Below are 17,008 nucleotides of genomic sequence, written 5' to 3'. Positions count from 1 at the left end.
GGGTTACTGGCCCTCATGCTGCCTACCTGTATGGTCTTCTGACTTGGGAATTATTGGTCTCTGTCCTCAGCATCTGCCAATCTGAACGTTGGATAATTGGCCTTTTGACCACTCAGCGCACTGACCTGGACACCGAAATTCAGCTCCTTCCCTTAACTCTTCATTGACTGCCTCTAAACCCTAGCTCCTCCTCATCCCTTCACTAAACCCTAACCTGACCCTCAACTCCCTGGCACCGCCACAAAATACTTTATTCTTTATACTTTATTGTCGCCAACCAATTGATACCAGAGCGTACAATCATCACAGTGATATTTGATTCTGCGCTTTGCGCTCCCTGGAGTACAAATCGATAGTAAGTATTAAAAATTCAAATTATAAATCATAAATAGAAAATAGAAAAGGGAAAGTAAGGTAGTGCAAAAAAATTGAGAGGCAGGTCTGGATATTTGGAGGGTACGGCCCAGATCCAAGTCAGGATCCGTTCAGCAGTCTTATCACAGTTGGAAAGAAACTGTTCCCAAATTATCCCTCCATAACTAAATCTGTGCACAATCTGTTCAACTTCATTGCAATTCAGCAATAAAGATGTCAGCAATAATTCATGCAAATATTCTGCCTGTGATGCTTTTGATAGTTGTTCTTTAGTGTTTAGACACTACACTGGAAATCCATTTGAATTTATTGCCTTCTACCTCCCCACATTTCAGGTGTTTTGAATATAAAGTTTTGGTCAGCAACTGTGATATCTCTTTATAGTTAGTTGCTAAATTCTATTTGGTAACTCTCCTGTGAAGTGCTTTGGAATATTTCAACATAAGAAAGGTATCATATACTGTAAATTCAACATTTTTATGATTGTACAGATAGAGAATGAATTTCTTTTTTCACAATGTGTAAAGTTATGCAACCAATTCAGTGGCAGCGCCAGAGATTTTTTCTTGCTGGTGCTACAGTGGGGCTGAATGATTCAGTGATGGTGCTAAGGGATATACTGTATGGTAATATGTATTCACAAGGCCAGACGCATGGCGTTCAAAAGTCAGTTTCAAGCATTATGTGCCTGCTATAAATGCCGCTGTTGATTCACAAGCAACAGCAATTGATAGATATAATATGGAAGTGAACTGTGACAGTGTCAACAACATCGGACACAACCTGAGCTACACAGAGCATAAACAAACAAACCAACAGAGCATCTGACCCACAGCGCACAATGTGAATCACGCACCAATCCCGCAATCAGCGTCAAATGTGTCCTTTTCAACTGAAAAACACAACACTAACCCACAACGTCCACTGCTATTCACAATACATAGACAGACAATGCCAAAAGATACACCATTATTAAAGTCAAATAAGGCAAACAACAGATGCAAGGCTTTACCAGGAGTTGGACAAATCGTACTCTGACCATGCAATACCTCAATTAATTCAGCTACTGAATTTAAAACAAAAATCAACAGAATCACCGCTTGGAGGTCTAAGTAAAACCAGTAGGCTTAATAGCAGTAAGTGTAATATTTTAAGATTTGCAGGAAACATGAGGACTATGGGGTATCCACCACAAAATAATAGTAATAATATTCAGCATTAGTCTTGGCCCAAATTTTTTTAAAAATTAACTGCACTCAGCATTGAAGTTTTCAGAGAAGAACAATCCATCTGTTGTTGTGATTGGTAGTGAAAGCATCAATGATTTTCTGGATGTCAAGTGCTTTGGTCCTCCGGCTGTTTATGGCCAACAGGGCCAAGTTGCTGTTCCAAGCATCGCCGCTGCTATTCCTTAGGTAGTTTTTGAGGCATCTGAGGCAAGAGAAACTCCGTTTGCATGAGGCAGATGTCACAGGTAGAATCAGTGATATGCAGATCTGTTTGCATAAATCTATAAGTGCATTGCGGTAGGGTCTCATTGGAGCTAGAAATTCCACTGTGTCATTCACTGTCTGTCCTTGCTTTTGTTTTGTTTCCAGCAGACACCGAACCTGATGTAGCTCTGCAGTCAGGTTCACTTCAGTCACTCCATAGTATTGGGCCATTGACCAAAGACAATCATCAGAGGATGTGACAGGTGTGTTCAGTTTATGCCTGAACAACAAAATCATGTAGGCAGCGGGGTGCTGGGCCTGTCTCCTTTCATGTGCTCTGTATACCGGCCTTGACACACAAGTCCCTAGCTCTTCCCTGAATTTCACTCCATGATTCCTCTCCCCATTTTGCTGAGAGTGCATTGATAACAGACTGAGCCAAGTCCACAGCAGATGAAAGCTCCAAACTGGGAGATTGTAGCTGGTCTGACATGAACTTGGTGACTCGGAATAAATCCTCAAACAGAGTGAGAAGTAAAGCAAACTGCTTGTCAATCAATCCATTTACAGCTCTGGCCTCCGTTTTCCTCCGTGCATTTGGTTGACCCATAATATCCTGTAGTGTAGCTAGAATGGCAGGGAGTGATTTCCTTATAGCCCACAAAGCTGTATACTGCCATGCCCAGCATGTTTCTGACAATTTCTTCAACTCAACAGGCTGTGCAGTTGATTCCAGTTCTCTCTGTTTCTTCATGAAAAGATCGTGGGCAACAGAGTTTGAAAAGAAGTTGTAAAGCAGCTGCACAGTTTCAAAAAACTCACCTGCTCGTTATACATTGCTCACAACATCCACTAAAACAAGGTTAAGTCTGTGAACATGGCAGTGTATATATAATGCCTGGGGACCTCTTTCCTGAACCTCTCTTGTACTCTGTTATTGCACCCGGACATCACTGCCACCCCGTCATAACACTGACCTATACACGCGTTCTTATCAATAACACACTGGGCGAGTGTCTGTTCAACGCTTTTAAGAAGCGACTCAGTGTCCAACCCTTCTGCTGGAGTGAAGTGCATGAATTCTTCAAGCACTGTTTCGTTATTCAAATACCACACCGCCACTGATATTTGCTCTTTTTTACTCAAGTCTTTACTTTCATCGACCATGATGGCAAAATATCCAGCTTCCCTGATTTCTGCACTTCTTTGACGTCTGACCATATCTGCCATAATACCTATAATTTCATTTTGGATACAGTGATGGGTGTCCTTTGCATTTCCAGGATTGTCCTCTTTTTTTTTAGCTACAGTCTTATCAAACTTCCCAATTACACTGAGCAACTCAACAAAGTTTTCCCTATTGCCAGATCCATCATCCTCTGGTGTCCTCGCTGGGCAATGCCTTGTCACGCAGTATAGCGTAGAGACACAACCACTGCTCTCATATACCCACGATTTTCTTGGACAATCTTTGCATGTCATTTATCAAGCATATTTCCCAATCTTGAACCGTCTTGTTTTCTCAATCTGAATTCGGCCCATGCCTCCATAGCAAACTTATAAGCTGCACTTACATGGTGGGTTTTCAAAGCTGTTGTAGCTTTCCGCCAGTTGCGGTAACCGGTGATAGTGAAGGTAGACTCAGAATGGAACCCATGTCCTCCACACAGGAAATGCCTGCATGCGAAGCAGAACGTAGTATCTTTCGTGATCGAATATTCCAACCAGGAGTACAGGTCAAACCAGCCATGAATAAAACTCCTTTGCTGATTGCCAAACTGTTGCAAAGGGTACTTTTTCAATGCTGGCCGACGTGGTCCTTCCTCAGGCCGCTGGCTAACATCGCTGACAGTATTCCCACTAACACTAAAGAGCAGATTCATCCATGTTCTCTTCTGAATTCCACTCCATTTCTTGTTCCTCTACTTCACCCTCACACTCCTTCGATGAACTGCTGTCATCCTCATCCCCACTTACTTCTCTCTGCATGTCAGTTTCAATTAAAACAGGCTCAGGCTGAGAAACCACTGATTCCTCTGGATGAGGTCGTTTTCTGACTAAAAATCAATCCATTTTTCATACCGGCCAAAATAATGCACGTGCCAGGCCCACGCTCGCTTGTAAAAGCACAATGTGTGTGTGTGTGTGGCATCCATTAGTCTCGCGAGACCATGGATCTACGCCTGGATGTATACTATCAACCTCTCACGTGAGTGAGAGTGAGTGATGTCACCACCTTAAGTGATCTTAGATCAGCTTAACTGATCTGAGGACAGCAACGGCAAGATACTGACAATGAACAAATAAGCAGAAGTGTAGAGTGGATCTGACCTTAGACCAGCACAGAGTTTATAACTTTACTGCTGCGTGGGTGCTATGGTAATTGGGGGAGCTGCTTCACTAGATCAACTGGAGAGACAAGCTGTGTTCAAAATTATACAGAGAAAGCAAAACAGCTGTAATTTGTATGTCAAATTTCAGTTAATTTCTTGGTGGTGCTATGGTAATTTCTGCTGGTGCTATAGCACCAGCAAGCACCACCTCAGCACCACCCCTGAACCAATTAGTCTTTACAGTGTGGATCAAATAGCTAGTCTCGTGGGAGTTAGTCCTTTGGTTGAAATGTGCTCCCTTCTAACACTTGCAAATATTCCTTCCACAAATTGAATAATAGGCATAGGTATCAAAAACCATCAGCTTCCTTTATTCTTGATGGCTCTATATTCCTCCCTTTCTGTCTCTTATATTGTTAGCAGCAAACCTTCAGCTTTGTAGGCCAGGTTTGTGGAATTCCTTTTGTGTTTGCCTTTGACCATAAATGAAAATATTTATTGTCCATTCTTGTCCACCGTGCCTTTGAAGCAACTTGGAGCTTATTACCATTTTACAAACCCCAAATCCTGAATTATTTGTTCATGGCTTTTAAGTCTTAAGAATTCATTTGTTTTATTTCAGATTTCTTCAGTATGCAGTAGAAAAAAAATCCTTTGCTACATGTTTGACATAGAGCACCAAATCAAAGTGAACTTTTGAACGAAATGCAGAATGAAGATTCCTGTCTAAATCCATCCATCACTCTATACTTCAGTGGAGATACCATGCAATGGTACTTTGCTTGCTAAAGCACTTCATTAGACTATCTGGATCAAGTCTCTGGTAATCAGAAAGTCTGAAGGCATGACAGATGGCTATCTGTATAAGGAGGGTGGCTAAGTGTGAAAGATTCTGCTCTGTGGACCATTCCCCATATTGAAAACAAATATCTGTATATTGCTGAGATATAGTTGTAAAGTTGATCAAGAACAATGGAAAGAGGTTGCTGGAAGATCTTCCCTGAAATAGAGATGTACAGACACGCAGTTGTATATCTAAAGTTTGATGATTATCCCACTCGTTTTGAAAAGGGGCAAGACTATGGGGGAGGGGTGAATCCACCATTTTGTGAGAACCAGCGTGTAATCAGGCTGTATTTGGAACATTAACAACAATATACTCAGAATATATTTATGGTGGATTGCTGCATGTGACAATTCCTGGAATTTGCTGTTTGTCTATTGACAGTTCATTACTGTTATTTATCCAGTTGTTAACTTGGAAACGTGTGAGTTACGTGGTAAATATTAAAGGACAAATTATCCAAAAAATACCAGTTGGTAGAGCATTTGGGGACAAATCAAATATTAGGGGCAGACTCAGAAATTCAATGCATAGTCTAAGTATCTTCACAGTATTGTTTACTTATGATTGGCCAATGAACAGGTAAAAGTTTAATCTATGCTGATACATCAAATGTTTCCAACTTCATAAAAGAAAATCTGTGGTCTGGCAACTGTATGCCTGGTGGGGAGTGATGAAGCAAGCTTTATCTAAGTTTCTATCTAGACAAATGAGCTCATTTATTTTCAGGTTAGGAAATGCTCTCCGTTTGATATTTGCCTTATTGACTTTGTTTATTCTCATGAAATACACACTGATTGAATAAGCAGGTAAATTTAGTTAGGAGGGATTAAGTTGAAGTTTACATTTTTATTATATAATTATATGAATATCTCTTGTAAGGAAAAAACATAAAACTTGGAAGTTTTGATTTATTTATTGTTTTTTTACCCATTGCGTGTACATACTTGTCCAAAAGCCCGAACATTTAATTCAACTTTGATTTTTACGGTTCTGCCAAATGGTCTCCAACTTGAACTGTTAACTTTGTTTCTTTTGCCACCAATGTTGGCTGACTTTCTGAATGTTTCCAACATTTTTATTATTTGATTCCAGTCATATCTTGTCAACTGTAAATTTGAAACAATACATTTTAAAGAGATTCTATCCAAAAAATGTAACCAAAGTTACTGCTCATTTTAATCAGGTATGACATCAAGGCTCTTATTGGAAGAGGAAGTTTCAGCAGGGTGGTGAGAGTTGAACACAGGGCCACCAAGCAGCCCTTTGCCATCAAAATGATTGAGACCAAGGCAAAAGAAGGAAAGGAAGTTTGTGAGTCTGAGCTCAGTGTGCTCAGAAGGGTCAGTCACCGCAACATCGTCCAGCTGATTGAGGTCTTCGAGACTCAAGATCGCATTTACATGGTGATGGAATTGGCGACTGGTGGAGAACTTTTTGATCGTGTCATTGCCAAAGGATCGTTTACAGAAAGAGATGCCACGAGGGTACTGCAGATGGTTTTAGATGGGATAAAATACCTACACACCCTGGGGATTACACATCGAGATTTGAAACCGGAAAATCTACTTTATTATCACCCAGGATCAGACTCCAAGATCCTCGTCACTGATTTTGGACTAGCCAATTCTGGGAACAAAGGTGGAGATTGGTGCATGAGGACCACTTGTGGTACACCAGAGTACATAGCACCAGAGATCCTACTGAGAAAACCTTACACCAATGCTGTTGATATGTGGGCTTTGGGTGTGATCTCTTATATTTTGCTGAGTGGAACTATGCCATTTGAAGATGAAAACCGGACCAGGCTTTACAGGATGATTCTCAAGTGCAAGTACAGTTACGTAGGTGAGGTAGGTGAAACTTATGGAATAGTTTGTTTAAAGTTGTAACTCATTTTTAAAGTCTTTAAACTTTAAACTTCTCAATTACAAGCTGTGAGCTGTTCATTTCTTGACTCTGTATAGCCCCTTCTCGAAATAACCATACATACATAAGCCCTTTAGAATTCTAAGGCTGACTTTAATGATAAAGGTAAAATTAGTTTCTATTTTGACAGCCACTGTCCACTTGAATACTAACATCTTGAGTGAGGGAATATTGACCTTCTGCAGCAACTCATGAGGTACAGTTTTTGGATCAGGATGCAATATTGTATTGTAATGTGTGCAATAAACATGATTGCCTCCTGCTGCACTGGCCTTCAACTTCTGTGGAGACAATCTTCACTGTGCTGAATGATTTGTAGAATATCAGACTGGCCTAGTGCCCTCATGCCTTATATATGAAGTAATTTGTTTCATTTCCCCTTTTTGACAATATTAGCAAAAATAGCAAATGAACAAGAAGATGTAACTTAGAGATAACGTGCTAATTATTGTTAAGATGAGATTTTTTTAAAAACACATCCAATGGAGATAGAGACACCCACACCTTGATCCTCATCCTGGTCATGCCAGAGTCCAATGTTCTCTAACCCTATAGTTCCTCAGCTGGACTGCAGGTGAATACTCCTCTATGCCTTTCATGAGTAGCAGGATGAACATAGAGGACTCTGATAGATACTAGAATGCTTTATGGATCAATGGCTTCCATGCTCTAGATTCATGCTGTCAAAAGTAAAAGTCCTGCAGTTAAGTTAGTTAACACTATGAGGCAAACACTGCAACTCTCAGCAGTAAAGCTTTTGAAAAATGTTGTGCTATCTCAGGGCTTGCATTCTTAACTTTTGTGCAAGAGCATTATTCTGGCACCAAGAGCTCATCCTCTGTACTTCATCATTATCAGTACCAAAGCATATATGACATGTACGACCTAGATTCTGTGAAAATCCTGAGAAGCTGGACACCAACAACTTCCACCCAGATGATCTATATTTGATCGCATGGGCTCCTGCTTTGTGATGGGAATATAAGATCCACCTGGGGTGACCAGGCAGTTGATTTTAGGGATAACCTTTCTAATCTTATTTATATTTGGTTTACTATTGTCATATACTGAGATATCCTGGAGAACTTTGTTTCAAAGGTACATTTAATGTCAGAGAAATATACATCCTGAAATGCTTTTTCTTTGCAACCATCCACAAAAACAGAGGAGTGCCCCCAAAGAATGAATGACAGTTAAATGTTAGAACTCCAAACCCCACCCCCCAGCTTTCCTCCCTCCTGCCGTAAGCGGCAGCAAGCAACAATACCCCTTCCCCCCCCCACCATGGGGAAAAAAAGCATTGGCACCCACCACTGAGAACTCAAGCGTGTAGCAAAGCAACAGCAAAGACACAGACATGCAGTACCCCAAAGACTACTCATTCACCCAGTATTCAACATACCACAGGCTCTCTCTCTCCCTAATAAGAGAAAAAGAAATGTCTCCATTTCACAGCGAGGGGGGAACGTACATCTTCGCAGATTATTTCATCACATCAGTACATCAAGGCAGTGCAGGGAAGGAACAATAACAGAAGGTGCAGAATATGATGCTACAGTTACAGAGAAAGTGCAGCTGAACAAGTAGGTGCAAGCCTTTAACGAGGTAGACTATGAAGTCAGGAGTCCATCTTATCATACAAGAGGTTCATTCAACGGTCATAACAGGGATAGAAGCTGTCCTTGAACCTGGTGCTTTTTCCACTGAGGTCGGTGGGACTACAACCAGAGATCATGTGTTAAGAGTGAAAGGAGAGAAGTTTAAAAGGAACGTGAGGTGAAACCTCTTCATTCCTGAGTGTGGAATGAGCTACCAGTGCAAGTGGCGCATGCGAGCTCGATTTTGACGTTTAAGAGAAGTTTGGACAGGTAATGGTTAGTAGGGCTGTGGTCCAGGTGCAGATTGCTGGAAGTAGGCAGTTTAAGTGGCTTCGACATGGACTAGATGAGCCAAAGGGCCTGTTTCAGTGCTGTACTTCTCTATAACACATGACGTAAGGCTTTTCTATCTTCTGCCCAATGGGAGGGGTGCAGAGAAGAGTGAATGTCTGGGGTGGGAGAAATCTTTGACTATACTGGTTGCTTTACCAAGGTAGTAAGAAATGTAGACAGAGTTTATGGAGGGGAGGCTGGAAAAAGTCAGTGTACAGAAGGATAACTTCTCACTGACTCCTAACTGGCCACACTCAGCAGGACCCACACTTTAAGTGGAAGAAGCAATAACAAAAAATGAATACAAACGAATAGTTGAATGCTGTACCTATTTGATTTTAAGTAAAACTGAGCTTGGTAAGATCGCTGTTAGTAGTGATCCACATACATGGCTGTCAAGTCGATATCATTGACTTGTCAAAGACTAGACAACATAACAGCAGTGTTCTTTCAGAAAACAGACTAGGTTCTGGGGTAGGATTCCACAAAGGCAAACTCATTTGTATTTAATTACCACAGCCAACAGCATCAATATCTAAACATCCTAAGGACTGGCCCAAAAACAACTTTCTAGCAAATTAAGTATTTATGTTCTGATATAACGTGTTCCCCATTCTACAGCCAGACGGCGAATAGGGAGCAAGTGAAACTCTAAATCTGATACTGCACCTACCTTGTCTGTCAGGTTTTGATCAATTGACTGGGTTCAGAGTTCCACAGCCTTCTGCATGTTGGCCCTTATCAGTTTTTGTACTAAATAGATATTGGCTTACTAATTCTTCAGTGCCTCGAAAGATGCATGGCTGATTCTGGAAAAGTTTAAAAGGAGCTTGGGTTAGTCATGTTGCAGAGTGCCAGTCGTTGCAGGGAAAAAGGCTTGGTAAGTGGGTCAGACTAGAAGAATACAGACACCATTGAAGTTTTATCTGGGCATTGAAAGGATGACTGGGCTAGCAAACAAATTGCAGTGGCAGGAAAGGTGTTGTGACCATGGAAGTTTTTAAACAAAATAGACTTTATTAATAATTTTTAAAATACTTATAAGAATAAACCATTCACTGCCTTTTCATTCTTTACATTCGCAGTCAATGCTTTCCATACTGTTCAATTGCATTGGTACTCGTCAGTGGTACTGCTGCCACTGGTGGCACTCTGGGGTGGTACACTGCTACAACAATAATTAAGTGGCTTCTTTCTCCAACCGGGCCCCTTCGTCTCCTGCAGGTGAAGAACCCCACAATGTGGTCCTTCCCCACTAAGTCCTTGTGGTGGCTGCAACAAACTTCAGTGGATCCTTCAGCACGTATCCCTGCAGCCTAGAAAGTGCCAATCAGCAGCATTCCTCCACAGACATTTCAGTGTGCTGGTAGACCAACAAATTTCGGGCCGACCAAAGAGCATCTTCCACCAAGTTGATGATCTGCCAGCAGCATTTGATGTTTGTGTGTGTGTGTGTGTGTGTGTGTGTGTGTCTGTGTGTGTGTCTGTCTGTGCATCTGTCCGTCCCTGGGAATACCCTGTAGGTCAGAGACTCCTCTGTCATGCAGCTGTTTGAGCTGTTTAGGATGAGCCGTGACACGGGTGCAACTGTGGAAGTTGGGAAGCCCAACCAGGAACTGTCATTAAGTCAGGTTTCCAGTGGCAGAATTCATGGTCTAAGACCAGATCAGGCAGGCTCCCTTTAAGTCCTGATGACTAAGCTCTCATCTGCTGCAAAGGACTGTTTCCACATATGTGGCCATATCAACTCTGGTTGGTTGAGGGCATTAAAAATGTGGCAGAACAGGAAGATAGGCTGATCAGTATTAATAAGGGATTGAAGAACAAATCCCCACGGGAGAAGATCAATCCAGCAGGGCCCAATTTAGGCCCTGGCATGTGACTAACAATGAAGCAGCATGCCTCTATCCAGTGGATGAGGCCCACACACCATTAGAGCACCTTATATACGCGTTAGAATTTTGCACAGGTGGTATTTACATATTTGACAAAAATGCTCATGCCTGCAGATGCCTTGCATGTATATTCTCACAAGTGTGTCACTGCCACACAAAGTATTCCGTGTCAATTTGTGGTAACCCTTCTAAACCAGGGATCTTTCATAGTATTAGGCCAGCATTTATCCTTCAACCAACATCTTAAAGATAAAGGTGACCTGATTGTTTCCTTCTGTGCCATTTGTAGGACACCAGTTGCTATTTTTCTGCATTCTTCATCATCATTATGTGCCATGTTGTATGACCATGGTTGTTCTTGGCAAATTTTTCTACGGAATTGGTTTGCCATTGCTGCCTTCTGGGCAGTGTCTTTACAAGATGGGTGACTCCAGAAATAATCAATATTCTTCAGAAGTTGTGTGCCTGGCGTCACTGGTTGTATAACCAGGACTTGCGATATGTACCAGCTGTTCATATGACCATCCACCGTCTGCTGCCGTGGTTTCACGTGACCTCGATTGGTCGGTCAGGGGGTGGGGGGGGGAAGCTAAGCAGGTGATACACCTTGCACGAGGATGATTTGTAAGCTAGCAGAGGGAAGGAGTTCCTTGCACCTCCTTTGATAGAGTTGTATCTCTACCCCACCACCCATTTTTCTGCATTACAAATCTCAAAGAGCATTTCATTGCCTCAGAACTGTTTTTTGTTGACATCTCGAAAGGTGTTATATGAAAAAAACATTGTTTTTTTCTCTTTAACTAATACTTCTACACTCACCAAGTGATGAGTGTAGTAGTAGAGCAGTTGATACTTCGATCTGGACCTGCCACATATGAATTTTCATTGAGAAACAGGTGGATGCACAGTTTGTAACAGCATTCAGTCTTCCAACTTGCAATTATATTGTTTGGACAACGAAAGGTGTTTGTTTTGTAGATTTCAACATTCTCCTTTTGTTGTCTTATTCAATTATATTAAAGTTGATTGGACACAGAAAATTGATGAAGGATGATTATGTTTTTCCTCATTTGTTAAATGCTCTCTCCCATAACCTGACTTGATCCAACCAAGCAGAGTTCACTGCCAAGAAGGCCCACCAGTGCCTTTACTTCCAGAGAAAACTAAAGAAATTTGGCCTGTCCCCTAAAACCCTCACTAATTTTTATAGATGCACCGTAGAAAGCATTCTTCTAGGGTGCATCACAACCTGGTATGGAAGTTGTCCTGTCCAAGACCGAAAGAAGCTGCAGAAGATCGTGAACACGGCACAGCACATCACACAAACCAATCTTCTGTCCGTGGACTCACTTTACACCACATGCTGTCGGAGCAGTGCTGCCAGGATAATCAAGGACACGACCCACCCAGCCAACACACTTTCCGTCCCTCTTCCCTCCGGGAGAAGGTTCAGGAGCTTGAAAACTCGTACAGCCAGATTTGGGAACAGCTTCTTTCCAACTGTGATAAGACTGCTGAACGGATCCTGACCGAGATCTGGACTGTACCCTCCAAATATCCAGACCTGCCTCTCGGTTTTTTTGCACTACCTTATTTTCCATTTTTCTATTTTCTATTTATGATTTATAATTTAAATTTTTAATATTTACTAATTTCAACTATTTTTAATATTTAATATTTGTAATCCAGGGAGTGTGAAGCACAGAATCAAATATCGCTGTGATGATTGTACGTTCTAGTACCAATTGTTCGGCGACAATAAAGTATAAAGTATAACCATACTCAAATGTAGCTTAACTTTGCAATTTTCAGACTACAAACACATTTGATATAACGTTAATCAATGGCAAGTCCTGAGTGAGGCAGCCAAAGTCTCACACTGAGGTTCATTTAAAGATTTTATTGTGATAATGTGTCCATAATTTTGTGCATGTGATAGGTGAATTATCAAATATTAAGATTATTCTGCCAGTTCAGTAAGGTATTAAGTTCTCCACCATAACTGAAGGATTCTTATTAGTTACATCTTCATTTTCTATTACTTTCCTCTGATGAAAACAGTCCCTCAGAATCCTGTTTAAAAATCATTCCCTTACAGTCAGCAAATTAAAGCATACGCCCATATTTTCTGTGCTATTGGAAAATGAAGCCCATTGAGAGTCCGTGCAATTTATATACATTCAGTTCCTTGAAAAAGTATTCATCCCCTTTGTAGTTACTATGCCAACTCTCCTCATTAGCAATATATTACTGTACCAATGCATCCAATATGTTGATGTAGAAAATTGGAGGATCACCTGTTTTCAGTGAATTCATAAGAATACTGTACACCACCTCCTTGTAATCCAATAGTACAGTAGGTTTTCAATAGACCAAACCAAAATGAAGACAAAAGAGCATTCAAGGTGATTCATGGAAGTGATAATAGAGAAGCTCAATTCTGGGGAAGGGTACAAGACCATCTCAAAGGCACTGAACAAACCTCAAAGCTCAGTGCAGTCCATCATGAAATAGTGGAAAAAATATGAAACCACAGCCACTTCCTATGTCAGGCTGAACCCTCTAATCAGTCGCTGGAGAAAAATAGCACTGTATGAGAGGCAGCTGTGGCGCCAACCATCACTCTGAATGAGCTACAGAAGTCAGTGGCTGCAACTGGAGATGATGTTAATGGTTCCATAATCTCTAAGTCCTTGCACAAAAAGGGTATTTATGGAAGAATGGCAAGGCATATCCTTGCCCATAAAGACTTTGCAAAGCATCACTTAGAGGATATCATAAAGTTGTGGAAGAAGCTTTTGAGGTCAGATGAGACTAAAGTGGAACTTTGTAGACTCAACACTATGCAGTAGATCTAATACTGAATCAACCAGGTAACACCATCCCTACTGTAAAGTATGGCAGAGGCAGCAGTGGGGACTGGAAATCTAGTCAGGACTGATGGGAAGATGAATGCTGTTATATACAGAGATTCTGGATTAAAAACCTGTTAGCATCTGCCAAAGGAGTTAAACTGGGAAGGAATCTGGTCTTTCAGAAGGACAACAACCCAAAGGACACCTCCAGAGCAACCGTGGAGTGGCTTCAAATGAAGAAAATTAATGTTCTTGAGTGGACCTGTCGGAATCCTGACCTTAAGGCGATAGAACGTCTCTGGCAGGACCTCAAGGTTGCTGTCCACCACTGCTCCCCAGATAACCTGACACAGCTTGAGCAATTTTGCAAGGAGGATTGAGTAAATCTTGCTCCATTTCATTGTGCAAAGCTAATAGAGACTTTATCCCAAAAGACTACTGGCTGTAATAGCTGCAAGAGGTGGTTCGACTAAGTGTTGAGCAAAGGGGATGAATACTTTTGAACAGCTGACATTTCAGTTTTTAATTTCTCATTCTTTACAATCTTCCCTGATTTTTGGGCTCTACTGTGTGTGTGGTGGGGTGGTGGAAGGAGTATGTGATTCACAAATAAAAATTCTCATTTAAATTGATCAAAATCCCTAGTTGTAAATACTCATTTATGTGAACAAAGGGTTGCGGGTGAATACTCTTTCAAGGCACTGTATAATACCTTTAACCTGGTAAAACATCTGAATCCATTTCATATGAGCATTATTGAGGAAAATTGAGCTCTAAGCTACACAGGGAGAAGTCAGGGCAAGTAACCAAGAGCTGCTCAGTTTTCAAGCAAAAGTACTGTATGTGTCACTTGTAAATCAAAAAGATTTTCAATTTATTGACTTTTTACATGCCGGACTCTACAGAACTGATCTGATCATTGGAAGCTGATACATACATACAATTTTCATTGTCTCCATTTGTGTTTTAGATGATTTTAAGGCAATTAGGATTTCTCAATTGCAAATCTTTGCACTGACTCTGTCTACTATACCTATGTTAACCTCTTTCAGTGAGAGTCTTCATCGTGTTTTATTCAGTCTCTAGTGTAACCAAATAGACAACCACTGAATTTATTTTCCAAAACCCTACACTGAAAGGCACAATAAACAAGCCAATATATGGAACAGCCATCAAAAGGTCTTTCTTCCTTTGTAGTTCCCAAATCTTTCCCATTACAATATTTTAAATATATTTTTCGACTCATGGTTTGCAGTTTACTGAAGCAGATTGGGTATATTCATTTCCTGATTTTCTATATGTGTTGACATTACTTGGATATGTAACTGCTTCTATCCACCTTTTTTAAAAAAAAACATCCTTTTTTCATCGTTTATTCATTTCACATAGTCAGCGGCAAAGAATATGTTTTGTTTTTAATTTTCCTAAAGAATCATTTTTATTCAGCCAAAATATCCACTGAAGGTATAAAAGAGTCAAGGTATTTTGAAAAGAGACAAGTAATTAAAATGTTTGTGAATATTGTCCTTCATTGCAAGAGATGGGGAAGTTTGATACAAATTTAAACGGCAGTGGCAACCCTGCACCGAGAGTACTGCAGAAAGTTTTACTTTCTATATTTAAGGAAATACAGTGAACATAGTGGATTCCAGTTAATTGGGACACATGGGGATCAGTACATTTTGGCCCAATTAAGTGGCTGCCACAATTAGACAAAGTTTTGTGGAAGTAGTTAAAAAGGTATAAAAGACACAAACTGAGTAACAAATTATGTATTTAAATGAAATACAGAGTACTACCATTCTACTACAGCATTATAAATCTGTGTATTAGTTCTTAATAGTTATCGATGGAGGAATTCATCCAGCGTACACTGCCATGTTCTTTTGACTGTAAGTGAACAAAATCAGCACAAACACTTATTGCAGATAATGGACTGCCTTCATGCAATGCTGTTGACAGCTGCATCCTCCAAATCTCCAATGTCATTGTAACAGTCAAGATGATTGTCAGTACCTTCAAATTCTTTATAGTTCCTAACTTGTTGAAGTAGTGAAGTTATTTCATTTTCACTCCCGGCTATTTCTGGCATTTCCAGGCCTGAATGCTTGAAACCACAGTGAGCAAAACAGTTCTGAATTGTCTTACTGCTTATTTCTTGCCAACTCTCAGTGACAAATATCACTGGTTTTTGAACACAAACGTGCATCTGCCGCAATTTAAAAACTGTTCGCTCAAAGCACTGTGTAGTGTTCAACAGCTATGCAACTGACATTAATTAGAAACTGCTCAGCAACAGTCTTCTGCCCCAATTAAGCAGAACAGTGTCTCAAATAATTAAAGAGAATCCTGGCTTTTTTAAAAATTAGTTTTTGTTCTTTAAGAGTTGGCCCAAGTAGGCTGCTACTCTAATGGGTCAATAGCTCAAATAACCATAATCCACTGTCCTTGCATTACAGCAGTGCCGAGGTTGATTCCTGAGGTTAAAGGGTTGATGTATAAAAAGAGCTTGTGCAGGTTGGTCTTAGACTTAATGGTGTTTAGAGATAATTTTATCGAGGGGGGGAATTGACAAGGTGGATGTTCAAAGAATGGTTTTGTCCACCAAGGATTCCTGGAACCAGGGGACATAGTTTCAGAATAAGAGGAGAACAATTAATGATTGAAATGAGGAAGAATTTCTTCTCTGAGGGTTGGGACTCTCTGGAATTCAGGAGTGGAGTTATTAAATATATTCAAGGCAAAGCAATAAATATTTGACAACAAGATAGTCAAGAAGTAGAGAGTAGGAATGGAATGTTGAGGCCAAGACTGAAATGGCAATGACCTTATTGAATGGCGAGACAGGCTTGCAGTCCAATTGGTCTGTACTTGATCCTGTATGTGCTTATACAAACCTGCTATAGTTGTCTTTCAGAAAAGGCTTGTACCAGAAGAGAGATGTTGCTGAATCCAGAATATCTTCACAGACAGAAAATAAGCTGGAATGGCAGAGGGAACCTTAAAATACAAAAGCACAAAAATGTACAGGAAATTAAAAGTTTCTAGTGAAAAAAAACTTTATTTCAGAATGATAATCAAATATTTTCATTGTAACTAATTTTTTAACAAGATCCTGATTCAAAACCTGTAACTTACAGTACACATAGTAATTGTCAAGCAGATTCTAATTTTGCTTTGGGTTTCCAATGAGCAGTATTTTATCTATGAAACACTTTGGTTTCCTCGGCTGCATAAGTCTAGGGAAGATAATCTCTGGCCCCACCAAGCGTGTGAGATTGAGGCGCGAGCCTGCCCCAAGACCCCCTGTCTGTGTGGATACTGTGTCATTTACTACCCCGTTACAAGTCAATGAAAACACTGCATACAATTAAAGAATTACAGGTGTCCCCCGCTTTTCGAATGTTCACTTT

General features: G+C 40.5%; 1 protein-coding gene across 4 annotated transcripts in view; it reads left to right on the top strand.

Annotated features, from left to right (window-relative positions):
- The window catches only part of LOC134342764 (serine/threonine-protein kinase H1-like), a 62,812-nt gene that overhangs the window by 6,706 nt on the left and 39,098 nt on the right, over window positions 1-17,008 (top strand). For 2 of the 4 annotated variants that reach the window (XM_063041324.1, XM_063041315.1), the window contains exons 3-4: window positions 4,764-4,914; window positions 6,172-6,838. In XM_063041324.1, the coding sequence (XP_062897394.1) occupies window positions 4,847-4,914; window positions 6,172-6,838 (735 nt within the window). In that variant the 5' untranslated portion in view covers window positions 4,764-4,846. Of the gene's footprint in view, window positions 1-4,763; window positions 4,965-6,171; window positions 6,839-17,008 lie in introns of those variants that run through there. The other 2 variants (XM_063041333.1, XM_063041304.1) reach the window with 2 other exon arrangements.

Source organism: Mobula hypostoma, chromosome 1, assembly GCF_963921235.1.
Source record: "Mobula hypostoma chromosome 1, sMobHyp1.1, whole genome shotgun sequence".
Taxonomy (NCBI): domain Eukaryota; kingdom Metazoa; phylum Chordata; class Chondrichthyes; order Myliobatiformes; family Myliobatidae; genus Mobula; species Mobula hypostoma.
Note: the sequence above shows the minus strand (reverse complement) of the source record. Positions and strands in the feature narration are given on the sequence as shown.